At 45.0% G+C, this 20,281-nt stretch overlaps 1 protein-coding gene across 2 annotated transcripts in view; it reads right to left on the bottom strand.

Annotated features, from left to right (window-relative positions):
• ccdc88c (coiled-coil domain containing 88C) overlaps positions 1–20,281 on the bottom strand; it is a 256,545-nt gene that overhangs the window by 38,306 nt on the left and 197,958 nt on the right. For both annotated transcript variants that reach the window (XM_072272687.1, XM_072272697.1), the window contains 5 exons: positions 17,773–17,916; positions 16,096–16,282; positions 14,016–14,161; positions 7,942–8,031; positions 5,679–5,896 (listed from right to left, as the gene is read on the bottom strand). In XM_072272687.1, the coding sequence (XP_072128788.1) occupies positions 5,679–5,896; positions 7,942–8,031; positions 14,016–14,161; positions 16,096–16,282; positions 17,773–17,916 (785 nt within the window). The remainder of the gene's footprint in view (positions 1–5,678; positions 5,897–7,941; positions 8,032–14,015; positions 14,162–16,095; positions 16,283–17,772; positions 17,917–20,281) is intronic.

Below are 20,281 nucleotides of genomic sequence, written 5' to 3'. Positions count from 1 at the left end.
TATAACCTTCCATCTTTCTTTCATTCATATACCTATCTGAGAGGCTCTTTAATGTCTCTAATGTATCCTCCTCTACCACCACCCTGGCACCCACCACTCTCTGCATTAAGAAAAAACTTACTCTGACATGCCCACTATACTTTCCTCCTATCACCTTAAAATTATGCTCCTCCCCCATAATAGACATTTCAGTCCTGGGAAAAGTCTCTGTCTGTCCACTCTACTTACCTATGCCTCTTATCATCTTGTACACCTGTACAAAGTTCTACGTTTTATTTAGTTAATGCTGTCTCAGAATAGCGAACAAGATTTAGGGTTTAAGTTTGTGGGCAAGCTGCCCCTCATGCTTTTAATCCTTGATTTTTGGTTTTAGTTTTCAATGCTAACCACCCCCATGATTGCCCCACACTCTCCACCACCATCAGATGAGTTCCACCTTCCCTCAAGATTACAAGCTAAATGACTCTGTTCTCCTCTAAGACATCAGAAGCTGCTGGGAAAGGAAGGGAGATAAAGATAATATCACGCCGAATAGAAGCAGGGAGAGCAACGAGAGTGGCAGCATTGGCACATAACAGGACGGGCAAGGAACCGGTCAATCCTGAGACACATGTTATGGAAGAGACTGGGGAAGGAGAGCACAAGACAGGGAGCTTCATGGGCAACAATCATTGCATTGTAGCTGGCCACTTACAAGCGAATGTGTAAGCAAAGGTAATGAAGTTCATAATTTGGGGTGAACTTTTTGTTTACAGTGAAACTTGTACACTTTGTGGACTGCAGAGAAGGGCATCACTTGTTCTCACCTTAGTTGTGTGTTGGGGAAAAAAACATTCACAGTCAAATGGAGAGCTATTTACCCAGCATGCAAGGCTCAAGGGAAAGCTCTATTCACTGCATGGAGCTCTATGGGCACCCAGTCCCCTTATAGAGAGGTTTCTCTGTCACTCTGCATGCTGGGTAGAAAGGTCCTCCATTACATCATAGACATTTGCTTCACCAAATCCCATGCTGAGCTGTATGTTGTGTATGCCAAGGTTGTCTGTGTTTGTAAGTTGTGTCTGTAGTGTCATGGGTCACTTGTGTGCCTTAGTGTGCAATTAACCCACATTTCTCAATAACCACCGATGTCTATGGGCATCGGGTGTGAGCAGTATGAGGAACTGTCTTTCCTGTGGCAATAGCTGTGGAGAAAGTGGATGAGGATCTTTTTCCAAATCCGTCTGGTGAAGGAGGGAGTGGTGTCTGTCCGAGGGAAGGCCAAAGTCCATTCGCTGAGCAAGCGCGCGGATGCATCTGTCCACCTGGCAGAGAGTGGGGTGAGTGTGGGGCGGTGTGTGTTGTCTGTCAGCATTCACTTGTACAAGTTTCACTGTCTAATTAAAAAAGTGCCAGAAGGGACAAATTCAAAAACTAAAAAGTCATCCCCTTTATGACAGTTTTCAGTTCTTCAGAAACACACCGAATTTGGGTTTGTAAATGAAACATTAACGCATTGCAGCACAGAAGCGTGTTGTTACTTACATCTGAAATGCTCAGAGACTCAAATGCTCGGTTTAATTTTGTGTTGCACCATCCGAAATCATGGATGACTGGCTCTACTTTGAAATCATTGGCACCAACGTGCCAGATGTAGTATTTCAATTGATCGGTTTTAAATTTAATTTTAATTCCTTTACACTTTTGGAATTAGCATTGTCATTGACATCATCACAATCTGGCAGGCAATGTGGCCCCTGGCTTCTCTCGTGTGCCTCCATTCTGTGTTGCCCTTGGGTGGGGATGGTGATGGGACGTGAGGAATAGAGGGGATTAGAAATTGCCACAGTCAGAGATGTGCAGAAGTGAATCACTGGCAGAGTCCGACATGTCATTGGAAGACCACAGACGGAGACCCATGGACAGCGAACGGCGTTGGTCGGTCGGGCTCAACGATTTCTCCTGGAGTTTTTCTTTACTTTTACTCCTTAGAAAGGCAAACTTTTTCCGGGTAGGCACTTAAGTGAGGTCAGAAAAGAAATTCCAGCACCCCAGTAATCGGGGGAGCAGAGAAAGAGAAATAAGGAAAAAAATGAAATTGAAAACAAAAATTACATTAAATAAAATCATAGCAACAATTCCCCCATCCCAACCAGAGCTAATTTCATTCTGACTAGAATCATCAATGGAAACTGATTTGCTGCATCATTTCAGTAATAATCCTGCAAACTTTTCAAAAACATTATTTTCTAAATGTACTGCTTGGCTCAAATGTCATCTATAAGTTTGCCAATGACACCACTGTTGTGGTAGAAACTCAGAGAGCAATGAGGTGGCATACAGGAGTGAGATACATGATTGAGTGGTGTCACAACGCCGTGCACTCAGTGTCAGCAAGGCCAAGAACTGACTGCAGGCTTCAGGAGAGGGATGCAGGGTGAACAACACCAGTCCTCTTTGGAGGGTCCGTGCTGCAAAGGGTCAGCGGCTCAGAGGCCCTGGGCACCAGCATCTCGAAGAATGCCTCCTGGGCCCAGCAAAGCGACCATGAAGAAGGCAAGCCAGCAGCTCTAACTTGTTACTTTTAGGAGGTTTGGTATGTCACCAAAATACCCTAGCAAATTTCTACAGATGTACGATGATGGACAGCATGCTGAATGATTGCGTCACAGCCTACCATGGATGCTCCAATGCACAGGATCACGAGGGGCTGCAGAGCGCCGTAGACTCAGCCAGTTCCATCACTGGCACAGCCCTCCCGACCACTGGCGATGTCTCCAAAAGGCAGTGCTTCAAGAAGGTGGCATCCATTATTAGGGACCCTCACCATCTGGGACGTGCCCTCCCTCATTACCATCAGTAAGGTGGTACAAGGTCCTGAAGACCAGCACTCAACAATTTAGAAACAGCTTCTTCCCCACCGTCATCAGATTTCTGAACGGTCCATGAACACCACCTTATTATTCATTTTTTGCACTATTTATTTTTGCAACTTATAGTAATTTTATTCCTTTGCACTGTACTTCTGCCACAAAGCAACAAATTGCAGGTCACATGCCAGTGATAATACATCTGATTCTGGTGCTAATAATCTGGCATTTGAAAACTGTTCGTTATTAATGAAAACTGTTGGATCCTGCTGCTGGTTCTACCAGGCGAGGAGACCATCTGCCCTTGTCTGACCTATGCGTGACTCCAAACCCACCCCAGACACAGAACTGCTTGAAACAGCCTGCTGGACCCCCCAGTTATACTATTATCATGGCTATACCTATGCGTGACTCCAAACCCATCCCACACACGTAACTGCTTGAAACAGCCTGGTGCATTTCCGAGCTGCACCATTATCTTAAGGCTCATGGTTAGACAGCAGCAATTCAAGAAAGCAGCTTCTTGAGATCAGTCAGGCCTGGACAATAAACAGGAGACTAGTGGGAGCTTATAGACTCAGCAAGTCCCAAAAGAAATTGGTATTGGTATTGGAATATTATTGTCAGATGCACGGAGATATACTGAAAATCTTATCTTGGTGGGTGGCTGGCTGGGTGGGTGCGGGGGGGGTGTGTGTGTGTGCGCGCACGCGCGCACACATATACACACACACTCAAATATATATATATATATTTTGGTTAATTATGCCATTGGTTAATCAGTGCAGTGGCTTATTCAGGATAACTCTTAGGAACAAAAACTTATCAAGAAAATAGCTAGGATTCCCCTTAGCTTATTTGGGACACTGTGCCACTTAATAGGGCAGGACTCTGTTGCCAGTCAGTTTTTAACTAGCATTGGTCATGTGCACTTTTGCGGCCATTAGACACTACACCGTACTTAGAGCAAATGGTTTTTAAATAGCGTCAGGTGCATGTGTTAGTTTTCAAAAAGCATTGATTTTTGTCACTGATAGTTGATGAATAGCGAAAGGTTTTTAAATAGTGTCAGGTGCATGTGTTAGTTTTCAAAAAGCAGTGGTTTTTGTCACTGATAGCTGGTGAGTAGTAAACAGCAAAACAATTCAGAACTGGTTTGCTTGCTGCAGAAATGGCCGGGGGTGAAAATGAAATGATTTCATTACAAATTAGGAACTATGAAAAATTTGAACGTATCAACAATCATCTTGAATATTACAATGAAAATGAAGGTCTGAAGGATGCAATCATTGATAACATTGTATGAAAGCACTAGGGATTTTCTGCACTAGGTGTCTGCACTGATTTTGTTCGTTTACAGTCAAACAAAAGAACACGGCAGCATGCATTGGATGAATTCCTCGATTACTAACTATTAGGAACTAATACACAGTTTTAGATTACTGTAGTGGCATTGATAGTTCTCATTTGTTCTGTTTTTCATTTAACTATATAATTTGTTACTCAGTTAGACATTAGGTTGTCTTTTTTGTACCTTTTTAACTATTTCCATGAAACTTTGGCTAATTGGGGCAGCTGCTTAATTGAGCCAAAATGTACTTTTCCGGGATGTCCCAATTAACCGGAACATACAGTGAAAATATATATATTCCTTATTGTGATTTATAGTTTTTTAATGTACTGCGCTGTACCGCTGGTGCAAAACAGCAAATTTCATGATGCGTGTCAGTGATAACAAACCGGATTCTGATGCAGTGCATTGAAGTGGAACAAGGTAAAACTATAAAGATGCGAGAATAAAGCTTCACAGCTATGGAGAAAGTGCAGTGCTGGTAAAGAGTAAGTTGCAAGATCCTAATGAGGTAGATTGTGAGGTCAAGAGTCTATCTTATCACACTCTTAACGGGAACAATTTTTAATCTTATGAAGCAGGAATTGCTGAGTGTCTAAATTCACAAGTCTCTTCTTTGACACCCTGGTTCAAACCCATCAATGGCAGCTGATGTTACTCATTACTAAATAAACTTGAGACAGGACTGGGCAACACCACTGCAAGAGTTACCAACATGTGGCAAAAACTCAACTTGATCTCTGGGGATGGAGGCCTTTATAATCCCAATTCAATTTTGACAGAACTCCATCCATAACCATTCACTCACTCCGAAGCACAGCAGTAGCAGTCTGTATCATCTACAAAAGGCACTGCAGCAACTACCAAGACTCCTTAGACTGCAGCTTCCAAACCCACCACCTCTACCAGCAAGAAGGACAAAAGCAGTAAAAGCAACTGGACATTGTCCTCCAAGCCACACAGCACCCTAACTTGGAAATATATCACTGTTCCTTCACCGTTTGCTGGGTCAAAATTCTGGAGCTCTCTCCCTAACAGCACTGTGGATGTACCCACACCTCAGGGACTGCAGTGGTTCGAGAAGGCAGGTCACCCCTATCTTCTCAGGAGCGATTAGGGATGGGCAGTTAAGTATTGGCTCGGAGTGTGAAGACCAGACCTTTGAAGGGTGGGGTCCTTTCCAATCCCAATTCCATGAGTTCAGTCTTAAGGCTGCATGGTCAACTACACAGTGTGTTCCAGGTAACTTGGGGCAGTCTTATCAGTGACATCCATGTTCCGAGAACAGCCAAAATAAAATCAGTGAACAGTCAAAGTGAACACAGGAAGACACGGGGTAAATGCAGAAACACCCTTGGACGACTTGATGAAACTCAGTAAATGCTAATGCACCGAACAGGTGACAGCACTGAAGCCAATGAACCGGTCTTTGGTTCAGGCCATTCCATGAAGGATCACCACTCACTACTCCACCTTACCTTTGCTGGGTGTACATGGAGATGGTTCCTCCAGTGAGTTGGACCCTTGTGAGGATTCGTCCAGACTCGCTGTCTGTCCCTGAGAAGCATTCGGCCCGGTCACGACCTCTGCTGGTTCCATTTGGCGGGCCTGCCCTTCGACGGCCTGCTTCTTGGCACTCTCCTTTCTGGGTTTCATGAGCTTAACCAATGCCTTTGCAGTCACCCAGTTGTTCTTCCTTTGGGGAAAGAAAAACAATTAACTTGTTACCAACCTTAAAGAGAATCTTATTTTGCTGCTGAACATAATGAAAGCCTGACGAAACAGTGGCAATTTCATCACAGCATCCGTATCAAGCCTTCTCTCAGTTGCCTCCACTTCAAAGAAAACACACCCACCTTATCTACCTGTGCTGTTAACTTTATGGAACCTTGGACATGAACATCCAAATCCCTCTGTTCCTCAAAACTTCCCAAGGATCTAACATTCATTGTGTATACTTTACCCTCAGTAGTACTCCCAAAATCACCATAAATTTATCAGGATTAGATTCCATCTGCCAGCATCTTACCAAGTGATGAATATCAAATAGTTGCCTAGTCCATTCTGGTCAGCATGGACCTGTTGGGCCGAAGGGCCTGTTTCCAGTCTGTCTGACACTATGACCATCTTCTTCACTATCAATAACACTACGGATCACTTGCAAACTTACTAATTGTAGCTCGTATCTAGATTGCTCATGCACTGAGGAACTGCATTACATTCAAAGGTTGAATAGATTAGGATTTTATCCCCCGGAACATATGAGAGTGGGGGGAGGTGTTGTAGAGGTATACAAAATGATGAGGGGTATAGAGAGGGTAAATGCATGCAGGCTTTTTCTACTGAAGTTCAGTGAAACTAGAACTAGAGCTCATAGGTTAAAGGTGAAAGGTGAAATACTTGAGGAGAATCTGAGGAGGGAACCTCTTCACTCAAAAGCTGGTGTGAGTGTGGAACAAGCTACCTGTGGAAGTGGTGGATGTGGGTTTGATTGCAGCATTTACGAGATGGATTGGAGGGATTGTAGAGGGCGCTGGTCCAGCTGGGGGTCAATGTAGAGGGCTCTGGTCCAGGTGAGGGTCAATATAGAGGGCTCTGGTCCAGGTGAGGGTCAACATGGCGGCGCGATGGCAGCGCGCGCGGCCACTTCGGTGATGATATCTGTTATCTGTCAAGTAGGGGACCGTGCACAATTCTGATTCGATGGAGACAGACGTGAGAGCACAGAGGAACATCTGGAAAACTTCTGAAATGCCCGCTTCACTGCCACTGTGTGGTAACCGGAATCTCCGGAGCAGTAGGCCCCGAAATCCTCGGCTTTGCATGTTTCAGTGGCCGGGGCGAGGTCGAAGGCGCTCAGTAGAGGATGGCACTTGGCAGGCTGTATCGGAGGGGCTGGGTCGGAAGCTCGGAGTTTTCGGATGGATGGACTCAGTGTTGGCTGTGGTCGGCTGCTTCCAAGGCATCGGCAAGTTGACGGTGCCTGGAGGTTTATGGCAGGGAGTTTCTCTCTTTTGCCGCCTGCTACCTGGGACTCGGGAGTTGATCGATTTGGGACTTTTTTTACTGTGCCTCAAAGATTTGTCCTTCATCAAATTATGGTATTGCTGTAACTATATGTTATAATTATGTGGTTCTGTCAGTGTTAGTCTTCGGTTTGTCCTGTTTTCTGTGATATCACTCTGGAGAAACATTGTATCATTTCTTAATGCATGTATGCATTTCTAAATGACAATAAAAGAGAACTGAGTGTTCTCATAATCTAATCTAACGTAGAGGGCTCTGGTCCATTCACGAGATGGATTGGAGGGATTATAGAGAGCTCTGGTCCAGGTGAGGGTCAATGCGACCACGCAGAATAACAGTTCAGCATTGACTAAGAGTCCTTTTGCACTGTAGTGCTCTATGATTCTGCGACAAACAGTAGGGGACACCGGTACTGATCTTTGAGGTACATCACAGACCTCCAACCACAACAGCAGCCCTCCACCATCACCCTCTACCTCCTGTTACTAAGACAGTCTTGCAACCAATTTGCCATCTTGCCTTGGATCACGTGAGCTTCAACATTTAACCATTTTCCCGAGATGACCTCAAATGCCTTAGTGAAGTCCAGAAAGACCACATAAGCCGCACCACACTCATCAGTAGCTCTTGTCCACATTGAGGGAGGGTTTTCGCTCATTACCCGTGACACAGAGGCACCTCTCAGACTATTTAATTTGCTAAGTAAGACATTACCTTTTTGGAGTTGCCTCATAGAATTTATACTGGTCCATTATTTTCTCTTCCAATTTCTCCTTTTGCCTTCGAAGGGAGTTTAACCTGTCTCTGAAAAAGGAAATGAAAGTATAACAATTGATTATTACAGGATTCCTGAGGGTTCAATGTTAACCAAGAGCAAGCCTCCAAGTTCTGCTCCCTACAGTGGGGGAAATCTGGGGCCAGAGGTCACAGCCTCAGAATAGAAGGACATTCTTTTAGAACAGAAATGAGGAGGGTTACCTTTAGCCAGAGAGTGGTGAATCTGTGGAATTCATTGCCACAGCCAGCTTTGAATGCCATATCATTGGGTACAGTTAAAGTGGAAACTGATAGGCTCTTGATTAGCCAGGGCATCAAAGGTTACTGGGAGAAGACAGGAGAATGGGGTTGAGAGGGATAATAAATCAGCCAAGATAGGCTGAGTAGCTTAATCCTACTCTTATGCATTATGGTCTGGTAGTCTTCTGCAATTCCAATTTAGGGATAAGGAGTGTTAATTTCTTGCCCTTTCCTGGTTGCAGTGAGAGATTTTCAGTGTGAGTCTCCACAGTTCATCTGTAGTGCTACTAGGAATGAACTGTCTGAGCCATATTCATACATGAACTGAAATGAATGTACTATGATAGGTAGCATCCTCACATCAGCAATTACATCTGGCTTGGGGCAGCATCCTCTCTCAGTATACAGAAGCAACAGTGAACTGTCAGGTCAGCAGAAAACGTCATTGGCTGCAGCCCACTATCACTGCAGGACTTGTGTATGTTCAGGACAAAGAAGTGGGCAGGAAAATCGTGGCAAACACTACCCAGTGCCTCTTCCAAAAGCTCCCTGCTGGAGAGCACCAAAGGGCAATTAAAACAAAAACGATGCTATCCTAAAAAATTCTTCCCTCAGATCAGATTAATCTGATCAATCATTCTAGTTACCCCCCCCCCACTGCCCCATCTGCTACCCCATCACTGCACTATAACACTTCAAAACACTTTTATAATGCTGTTTGCGTTGTAAATTCAGTGCCTATAAAAAGTATTTAACCCTTGGAAGTTTTCATGTTTTGTATTTTTATAGCAGTGGATTTAATTTGGCTTTTTTGACAATAATCAAAGTGAAAACAGATCTCTACAAAGTGATCTAAATTAATTACAAATATAAAACACAAAATAATTGATTGCATGAGTATTCATCCCCTTTAGTATAACACACCAAATCATCACTGATGCAGTTGCATAATTAGTTAAATGGAGATCACCTGCATGCAGTCAAGATGTTTCAATTGATTGTAGAAAAAATATACCTGTATCTGGAAAGTCTGTATCCTGGCAAAAACAACACCATGAAGACAAAAGAACACTCCAAGCATCTCCGCAAGAAGTTTATTAAAAAGCACAAATCAGGAGATGGATACAATAAAATTTCTGTCACTGAATATCCCTTGGAGTACAGTTAAGTCAATCATCAAGAAATGGAAAGAATATGGCTTAGCTGTAAATTGGCCTAGAGCAGGTCGTCCTTAAAACCTGAGTGACCATGCAAGAAGGGGACTAGTGAGGGAGGCCACCAAGAGACCTATGACAACTCTGGAGGAGTTACAAGCTTCAGTGGCTGAGATGGGAGAGACTGCCCATATAAAAACTGTTGCCCAGGTGCTTCACCAGTCGCAGTTTTATGGGAGAATGGCAAAGAGGAGCCATTGTTGAAAAAAACGCACATGAAATCTTGGCTCGAGTTTGCCAAAAGGCATGTGGGAGACTCTAAAGTCAGCTGGAAGGAGGTTCTATGTCCTGATGAAACCAAAATTGAGCTTTCTGGCCATCAGACTAAATGTGGCGTAAGTGAAATACTGAACATCATGAAAACAAAACATCATCCATAAAGCACGGTGGTGGCTGCGTCCTGCTGTGGGGATGCTTCACTGCAGCAGGCCCTGGGAGGCTTGTGAAGGTAGAGGGTAAAATGAACGCAGCAAAATACAGGGAAATCCTGGAAGAAAACCTGATGCAGTCTGCAAGAGAACTGTGACTTGGGAGAAGATTTGTTTTCCAGGAAGACAATGACACCAAGCATAAAGCCAAAGCTACACAGGAATGGCTTAAAAACAACAAAGTTAATGTGCTGGAGTGGCCAAGTCAGAGTCCAGACCTCAATCCCATTGAGACTTTATGGCTGGACTTGAAAAGGGCTTCTCACTCATGTTCCCCATGCAATTTGACAGGGTTTGAGCAGTTTTGTAAAGAAGAATGGGGAAAAATGTGCAAAGCTGATAGAGATTTATCCACACAGACTCAAGAATGTAATTGCTGCCAAACGTGCATCTGCTAAATATTGATTTGAAAGGGATGAATAATTAAGCAATCAATTATTTTGTGTTTAATAATTGTAATATAATTGTAATGGAGGGAGGAGAAGATGGCGGCGCGACGCAGCGCGCGCGGCTGTTCCGAATGAATATCGTATGTGTAACTAGGGGGCCGTGCACAATCCGGATTTGATGGAGACAGCCATGAGAAGCACAGAGGAACACCTGGAGTAACTTCTGAAATGCCTGCTTTGCTGCCACTGCTACAGTGCGATCGAGAATCTCCGGAGACCAAGGCCCCAAATCCTCAGCTTTGCCTATTGCCGGGGCCGGGGTCAGCAGAGATGGTGCTCGGTGTCGGACAGCTGGTCGGAAGCTTGGAGTTTTCAGACGGACTCGGAGTCGGACTGTGGTCAGATGCTCCCAGTATGCTGCACCGGCAAGTTGGCGGCGCTGGAGGTTTACCGTCTGCGTGAGATGATGGGACTTTCGAGAGACTTTGAGACTTTTACCGTGCCATGGTCTGTTCTTATCAAATTACGGTATTGTTTTGCACTGTTGTAATTATATGTTATAACTATGTGGTTTTTGTTAGCTTTTAAGTCAGTTTGTCATGTGTTTCCGTGATATCATTCTGGAAAAACATTGTATCATTTCTTAATGCATGCATTACTAAATGACAATAAAAGAGAACTGCGTGTCCTCATAATCATAATCATAATTTGTAGAAATTTGTTTTCATTTCACTTTGACATGAAAGAGTCTTTTTCTGTTGATCAGTGTCAAAAAAGCCAAATTAAATCCACTGTGAATCAATGTTGTAAAACAATAAAACATGAACACTTCCAAGGGGGGTGAATACTCTGGTTTCCTCCCATCTTTCAAAGACGTACGGGTTAGGATGAGTGAGTTGTGGGCACGCTATGTTAGTACTGGAAGCATAGCGACACCTGTGGGCTGCCCCCAGCATTCCTCAGACTGTGTTAGTCATTAATACAAAACAATGCATTTGGTGTATGTTTCCATGTACAGATCTATATATAGATAATCTAATCTAATCTGCCTCTTCATTTGACACCTTGACAGGTTTTCATCGGATGAGAAGTGTATCTCACCGGTACATCACTGAACCATTACTGCAAAGTGGGGATAATGATCTTTTGAAGCGGGTTTAAATTTGCCAATGTGTCTGATACCTAAGAGCTTTAACTTTTAATCAGTTTCCTGCATGGGTCCTTGCCAGAGACAACATAAACCACACTGCCCTTATCAAATATGTCTTGTCTATGGAATTTAAGTTTTACTGAAGTGAAAACAAGAATTTAAAAAAAAGTTACAAGGGTAATGATGTCCAAGAAGCAATTGGGATGTTGTAAAGGCTTGTCTGATTCACTGAAGGGAAGAAGCCAGTCAGGCCTCTATTTAACTCCAGATTGTGATTGCCTTATGCACTCTTTAAAATGGCCTTATTAGTGACCCAGTTGAAGGTGCATTAGTAAAACTAAATGTAATTAAATAATATTGAGAACATGAGTTGTAGAGTTCTTGAAAGTGAGTCCTTGAAATCAGTTCAGAGTTGATGTGACTGAAGCTATCCACGCTGGTTCAGGAGCCTGATGGTTGATGGTTGAAGGGTAATAACTATTCCTGTAACTGGTGGTGTGGGATCCAAGGTTTCTGTACCCTCTTTCTGAGGACAGCAGCGGGAAGAGACCATGGCTTGGATGGTGGGCTCCTTGTAAATGGGCGGGGGGGGGGGATCTTTGCCTGTAATGTACTGGGCTGTATCTATTCATAGGCATTGATGTTTCCATTCTTATACCATGTCAGGAAAATTCCTACCTTCCAGTTCAATTTTGTACACATGCAGCTAGAGCAGTCACAGGGGCTGGAGGACACTCAGTCAGTGATCTCTCAAAGATCAGGATTTGCTGTTTCTTGTCCTTCCACCAAAACCTATTAAAGGGTGTTCGAATGGGTCTCAAACTAGAGACTAATCTGGGCCATGCCATTCAGGTACAGAAGCCTGAAGTCCCACACCACCAGCTTCAGGAACAGCTACTTCCCTTCAATCATTTGGTTCTTGAACCAACTGGCACAATCCTAATCACTACCTTGGTATAACAACTCAGTGACCACTCTGATCAATTTACAATGAAATTGACTTTTTTGTTTATTTGTGATTCCTTTCTTGTAAAAATTGTGTATAATTTATGCCGTTATGAATTTCTTGAGAATTCTGCCTATATCATGCTCCATGCAATTTGTTTTGTTTGTGAATGCTGCTTATCCGATGACATATGCCTGTGATGCTGCTGCATGCAAGTTTATGATTGCATCTGTGTATCGTCTACAGATAACAATAAACTCAACTTCAACTTATGATCCAATTACAGTAGTACTCTGAGTAATTGTCTTTTTATGACCTACCATTACAATCTTATTGTTCCACTACACTATTGATAATTTCCCAATTTGCTCCTCTCACTCTTGCTGACTATTGGTGAGTCAATAGTATAATTTCATTAAAGTGATCACTAATTTCTTATTTTTAAGTTCTACTCACATAGCCTTGCTGGATTCGATATTGTCAGGTTCAGGAATGGCTACGGCCCTTCAACCATTTAGTTCTTGAACTAACCAGCAAAACCCTAATCGCTACAGTTCTACGACCACTTTGATCACTTTTCACTGAAATGGACTTTGTTTCCTCTTTTGTTCTTTTCCTCTTAAAAAAAATGTGTAGTTTGTTTACCTTGTGAACGCTGCTTATCTGATACTCAGTGTCTACGATGCTGCTGCAAGAAGGTTTTCTTTGCAACTGTACATTTATGGTCTTGTGCAGACAACAATAAACTTGACTTTGGGAATGTCATTGAACAGGGATAGTGGGCAAGAACAAGAAACGAGGCGAGGTACAGAAATCTGAAGTCCCACACCTCAAGTTCAAAAGCAGCTACTTCTTTTCAACCATTTGCTTCTTGAACCAACCAGTAAGTTGGTTCAAGAAGGCAGCTTGAGCCTGGGGCAGCAGGCTGAGGGTAGCAGACACTAACAGAATCAACAAACTCATTCGTAAGGCCAGTGATGCTGTGGGGATGGAACTGGACTCTCTGACGGTGGTGTCTGAAAAGAGGATGCTGTCCAAGTTGCATGCCATCTTGGACAATGTCTCCCATCCACTACATAATGTACTGGTTGGACACAGGAGCACATTCAGCCAGAGACTCATTCCACTGAGATACAACACAAAGCGTCATAGGAAGTCATTCCTGTCTGTGGCCATCAAACTTTACAACTCCTCCCTTGGACGGTCAGACACCCTGAGCCAATAGGCTGGTCCTGGACTTATTTCATAATTTACTGGCATAATTTACATATTACTATTTAACTATTTATGGTTTTATTACTATTTATTATTAACAGTGTAACTGTAATGAAAACCAATTTCCCCCGGGATCAATAAAGTATGACTATGACCCCAATCACTACAGTTCAGCAAAACCATGGCTACTTCGATCACTTTATACTAAAATAGACTTAGATTCTTTTCTCTTTGTTCTACTTTTTTCTTGTAAAAGTTGTGTGCAATTTGTTTTCCCTGTGAACAGGCCTGTGACGTTGCTGTAAGAAACTTTTCATTCACCTGTTTGTACATGTATGTGTGCATGTGGCAATAAACTTGACTTGGGAATGTTGTCACACAAGAAAACTGGGAGGACAAGAAACGAGGCCGTATCAGCCCTTGACTCACATATACCGCTTCTGTTCCTCGTGGTAGACTTCCCTGCTCTCCATGGACCGCTCGAGGAGGTTTTGATTCTGCTGATTCAGCGTCTGGACCTGACTCAGCAGAAAGTGATTCTCCTCCTCCAGGTTGCTCTTCAGCTGAGTCAGCAGCTTTGCAAAAGGAAGACCAGAGAAAGAGAACAAGAGTGAGAAATGGAGACAGAGACTAGAGTCTGTCTCCCCAGCCCAAACTCGAAGCGTTCTGACAACATGTGCCTGAGGAAGATTACAAAGTTCTTGGCTCAGAATAGTTTGCCATCAATAAGTAAACTTATTAACATTTAGGAATATATAAATATAAGATGGCAAATGGTGTTTTGGCCCTGAGGTAATATTGCAAGTCTGTAAAACCCAGGTTAGACCACACTTAGAGTACTGTGTTCAGTTTTGGTTGCCACATTATAGGAAGGATGTGGAAAAATTAAGAAGGTGCAGAGGAGATTTACCAGGTTGCTGCCTAGATTGGAGAACATGTCTCATGAGGATAGGCTGGGTGAGCTCTTTTCTCTTTGGAGTGAAGAAGGATTAAAGTTGGGATGGTAGTTGTGTATAAGATGATAAGAGGCAGAGATCGAGTGGACAGCCAGAGACTTGTTCCAGGGTGGTAATGGCTGATAGGAAGGGGCACAATTTTAAGGTGATTAAAGAAAAGTGTAGGGAGAGATGTCAGAGGTTTTTTTCACACACACAAAGTGGTGGGTGCATGGAATGCCCTCACAGGGGTGATGGTAGGAGCAGATACATTAGGTTCATTTAAGAAACTCCTAGGCACATGGGTGGCAGAGTGTTGATATGTCCCTAGAAAAGGAGGTGTAAGGCACTCCTTTCCTCCGCTAGCCTTCAGGTCACCATGGGCAAGGTGTAGCACCTGCTTAACCCCCCCACACCCCCCACCCCGATCACAGGCACCTGAAGCCATGGGAACAGGTGGTGGATGGTATTATGAGCAGCTGGTGCACAGCACAAGTCCTGGTTATGCAATCACTGACAGTCTCTGAAGAGTATTGATAGTGGCTGAAGTCACCCACCTTCCAAGAGACTGCCCAGAAGATGACAACGGCAAAACACTTCTGTAGAAAAGTTTGCCAAGCACAATCATGGTTAAAAACCATGATTGCCCATGTTATACAACACAGCACATAATGATGATGATAGGCACATACATGGATGAAAGAAGAACGGAGGACGATGTAGGAGGGAAGTGTTAGAGGGACCTTGGAGCAGGTTAAGAGGCTGGCACTTGTGGGTTGAAGGGCCCTTCCTCTGCTGTATTCTATACACACGAAAGGGGTCACATGAAAGTAGCATTTTGACCTGAAACATCAACAATTCCTTTCCCCCACAGGTGCTGCTTTCCTCCAGCAGATTGTTTGTTGTGTGTGGATCTTTTGTTTTGAACGGCCTGCCTCTGTGCTCTGAGTACCGGTTAATAATTTTATCACCAGATTACCCAGCTCAAATGGGACCAAGACACAGTCAGATTGTCAGCAGTGGATCGATGGGAGCACTGCCTGTGTTTTAGGGAACTAATCAAGATATTTGGACCTGGGAGGGATTTTTAATTAAGTTAATAAGTCTAAATGAGTTACATTAGTACAGCACATTAAAAGGCTCTTCAGACCAAAATGCTTGTATGGGACATGATGCCAAATTAAATTAAATCTCTTGATTTAGGCCGAAGCTTTATAAAGCATTGATCGCACTGCACTTGGAGCACTGTGAGCATTTTTGTGTCCCATATCTGAGAAAGGATGTGCTGGAATCTATGGCAATCAACTCCACCGATCTGCCACCCTCTGGTTAACGAAATTCTTCCTCACCTCCATTTTAAATGGGCATCCCTCTATTCTGAGGCTATGTCCTCTGGTCCTAGACTCACCCACTAAAGGAACACCTCCGCTCCAACTTGGCCTTTTGATGTTCGTTAGGTTTCAATGAGATTCGCCCTCCCACCACCCCAGTCTTCTAAACTCCAGTGAGTACAGGCTCAGAGCCAAACGTGAATCCTTTCACTCTCAGGATTATTCTCCTTCCATCATTATTACCTCACAGTGATTCCCAATCTTGGTTTGCGAGATGTCCAGATTCTGGTGCTTCTCCTTCAGTTCATGATACTGGGCCTTCCAGCGCTCCAGCTCCAGCTCGGTGCTGTTCAGACTGCTCCTGCACTCCTTGGCCAGGCTCTGCAGCCGGTCGTATTCCTCCTTCAGCGTACCGTTCATCGAGTGCAGCCTGCAACACAAACCGTGCGGCCCCCCAGTCAGTTGGCATGTGGGGCGCAGGAATGGGGAACTCGCGCTGGAACCCCGCTAGAGGTCGGCGCAGAGCTCTGGGCACCCCATTACCAGGTAGACATGAGGGCAGAGGAATCTAACAAGGACTGGAGATAATTAGTTATGAAGGAAGATTGGCTCGGCTGGTGTGGGTTGTGTGGAAATCAAACTTAATGCTTTCAGAGGCCTATCCGGGGGTTGGAGGACTGACTGTGTGTGTGTTGGCGGGTGGGAGGGAGGAAAGGGGTTTGTTCTGCTGTTGCTTGTTGTGTTCTGTGTTGTTCTGCTCAACATTGCGGGTATGCTACGATGGCACTGGAGAGAGTCGTGACGCTTCCATCTACCCCAACCACAAACTTGGGTGTGTTGGCTGTTAACACAATCAATGCATTGCACTGTGTGCTTCGGTGTGCATGTGATAAATAAATCTGGATCTTGAATCTTGGTGAGGCAGCGAGGGAGTCGCTCGGTGAGGTAGCGAGGGAGTCGCTCGGTGAGGTAGCCAGGGAGTCGCTCGGTGAGGCAGCGAGGGAGTCGCTCGGTGAGGTAGCCAGGGAGTCGCTCGGTGAGGTAGCCAGGGAGTCGCTTGGTGAGGTAGTGAGGGAGTTGCTCGAGTGGACCACAGAGCTCCCTAAAGTTGAGTTCCTGGTGTCCAGTCAATGCTTATTCCTTATCCAATGGCAGTTTTCACTGGCTTGTTCTGGGAGCTTGTTGTGTACACATTGGCTGTTTTAGCATTTTGTAGAGAGTGAAATGATTTAGCTTTTAAAAAGGCACCAGGGACAAGCGCTGAGCACTCTTGACTCCGACCAATGGATCCTAAGCACCACCCCTTCTTCTCACACCCTCCCGCATAGACCCCACCCATCAACTTCCTACACAGGACACCCCCCCCCCCCAACACCCTCCCTCGTAAACCCCACACCTGAACTTCCCACATAGGTCCCACCCACACCTTCTCTCACAGGTCCCACACCCCCAACCTGAATGTACGGGCCCCACCCCTCAGCCGCCCTCATAGATCTTACCCACCTTCTCGCACAGGCTTGTCCACGCCAGAACAGGCCCCACCCTCACCTGTCCTCATGTGCTTCGGCACCCCCCCGCCTTCTGCTCACACAGGCCCAAACCCCACCTGTTTGTAACGGCCTTGCCCACGCTTGACTGTACAATCTTCTCAGCTCCACTCTAACTTGAATACAGGCTCTGATCTCAGCTGGCTGTATGAGCCAAGCTCTGTCCCTGCTTGTCTGTAGGGGCTCTGGCTCTACCCAATTTGAATGCAGGGGCTAGGTTCCGCCCTCATATTTGCAAAAATTCCAGGCTCTGCCCCCATTTGAGTTTAGGCCTCACCTCCTTGTCCAGGCTCCACCCCTTATCCGTTGGCTCTGAGATGGGGCTCTGCACTCAGCCCCAGTGAACCATCCACCCGTGTACCTGGCCGCTCACCTGCTCACGTCAGCCTTCAGCTGCCTGTTCTCCTCCGTGATGGCTGCGTTTCTCCTGGATTCCCGCTGCAGGCTCTCCTTCTGGGCCTGAAGCTCTGAGTCCAGCTTCTCCACCTCGGCCTGCTTCTTCAGCAGCCCCAGGTACCTGCACACAGAGACAGGGCGAAGCAGTCACACCCGGACTGGCACGGGAGGCAACGTGGGGACTCACACTGCAACACGGGCAGGGAGGGTGAGTCTCCCCTTCCCTCGCGAGTGTGAGAAATGGGATTTTATAGTACAGCACAGAAACAGGCCCTTCAGCCCACAACGTCTACATAAAACATGGTTCAGATTAAACCACATCTCCTCTGCCTGCACATGATCCACATCTCCATTCCCTGTATGTACCTCTGAAACACCATCATCAAATCTGCTTCCACCACCACCGCTAGCAGCCCATTCCCGGAGCCCATCGCTCTGTATGAAAAACATTTGGTGACCCACACATCCCCTTTAAACCTCTCACATTAACACTTCTACCCCGTTAAAAAGACTGACTGTCTATTCTATCTGTGCTTCTTATAACTTTATAAACTTTCATCAAGCCTCTGACACTCCACGCCATCGAGGATATTGCCAAGAGGTGATGCCTCAAATGTGCTGTATCCATCATGAAAGACCCTCCCCATCCAGGACACCGCCTCTGCTCATTACAGAAGCAGCTTCTTCCTTTCTGCTGTCAAATTTCTGAACGGTCCCTGAACCCACAAACACTGGCTCACTATTTATTTCCTTGTTTCTAACTCATAGTAATCTTCATGTTTTGCACTGTTCTGCTGCCACAAAACCAACATTTTTATGACAAATACCAATGCTGGAGGAACTCAGCAGGCCAGGCAGCGTCTATCAAAGTTCAACGCTGAAAGTAAGCCTATTGTCACAGTACTTTTACGTCACCATATACAAACCTGAGATTCATTTTCTTGTGGGCATTCACAGCAAATACAAGGAACAGAATGGAATCAATGAAAGACCGCACCCCAACAGGATAGACAAATGTGCGAAAAGCAACAAACTGAGTAAATACAAAAAGAAAAAAATTATAATGATAAATAAATAAGCAACAAATATCAAGAACACGAGATGAGGAGTCCCTGAAAATGAGTCCATAGTTTGTGGGAACAGTTCAGTTATGGGGCGAGTGAAGTTATCTCCACTGGTTCAAGAGCCTGATGGTTGAGGGGTAATAACTGTTTCTGAACCTGGTGGTGTGAGTCCTGAGGCTGCTGTACCTTCTTCCTGATGGCAGAAGTGAGAAGAGAGCATGACCTGGGTGGTGGGGGTCCCTGATGATGGATACAGCTTTCCTGCAACAGTGCTCCTTGCAGATGTGCTCAATGGTGGGGAGGGCTTTACCCGTCATGGACTGGGTGGAACCCAGTACTTTTTGTAGAATCTTCTGTTTGAGGACATTGGTGCTTCCACACTAGGCAGTGATGCAGTCAGTCAAGACTCGACCGTGGATTCATCTACATAGATGCTGCTGGACCTGCTGGGTTCCTCCAGCATTTTGTGTGTGTTCCTCTGGATTTCCAGCTTCTGCCGAATCTCTTGTGTTTATTTATTGATTTTATTTCGAGATACAGCACGGTAACAGGCCCTTCCGGCTCAACAAGCCTGCGATGCCCAGTTACAACCATGTGACCAATACCCCTTACCCATAGTCTATCTTTGGAATGTGGGAGGAGACCTGAGTATGTGGAGGAAACCCACACAGTCAAGGGGAGAACGTACAAAGTCCGAACAAGCAGCGGCGTGAATTGAACTCCGCCCGCTGGTGCTGTACTATCATTTCATTAACATTTACGCTGCTGGGCCGCCACATTTTTTTTGTATTTCTTATTGTAACTTACAGCAAGTTTTGTTTTATGTCTGGCACTGTACTGCTTATAATCACGACGTAAGTCAGTGATTATAAACCTGACTCTGATTATGATTATGGCATTTTAAGCTTCAAGAAACACACCAGACTCTGCAGGTGCTGGAAATCTTGAGCAACACACGCGAGATGCTGGAGGAACTCAGCAGGCCGTGCAGCACCCATGGAGGAGAACAAGCAGCTGACATTCAGATCGAGGCCCTTCCCCCAGGACCCATGCAGGGTCTTGGCCTGAGACCTCAGTATTTTGCTCTCTTTTTGCACGACAAACTTAAGTTTTTATATTTCTTATTGTAGCTGATAGTACTGTTTTATGTGCTGGACTATACTGCTGCTGCAGAACGAACTTCAATAGATACAGAGTGAGAAGTATCCTGACTGGTTGCATCATGGCCTGGTACAGGAATGCCAATGCCCAGGAACAGAAAACTCTACAAAAAGTGCTGGATAAGGCCCAGTCGATCACAGGCAGAACCCTCCCCAGCATTTACAAGCATTGCCACAAGAAGGCAGCATCCAGCAAAGGACCTTCACCATCCAGGCTACACTCTCTTTTCACTTCTACCATCACACAGGAGGTCCCACATCA

The sequence above is a fragment of the Mobula birostris genome, chromosome 1 (genome assembly GCF_030028105.1).
Source record: "Mobula birostris isolate sMobBir1 chromosome 1, sMobBir1.hap1, whole genome shotgun sequence".
NCBI lineage: Eukaryota > Metazoa > Chordata > Chondrichthyes > Myliobatiformes > Myliobatidae > Mobula > Mobula birostris.
This window is presented reverse-complemented; position numbering and strand designations above follow the sequence as displayed.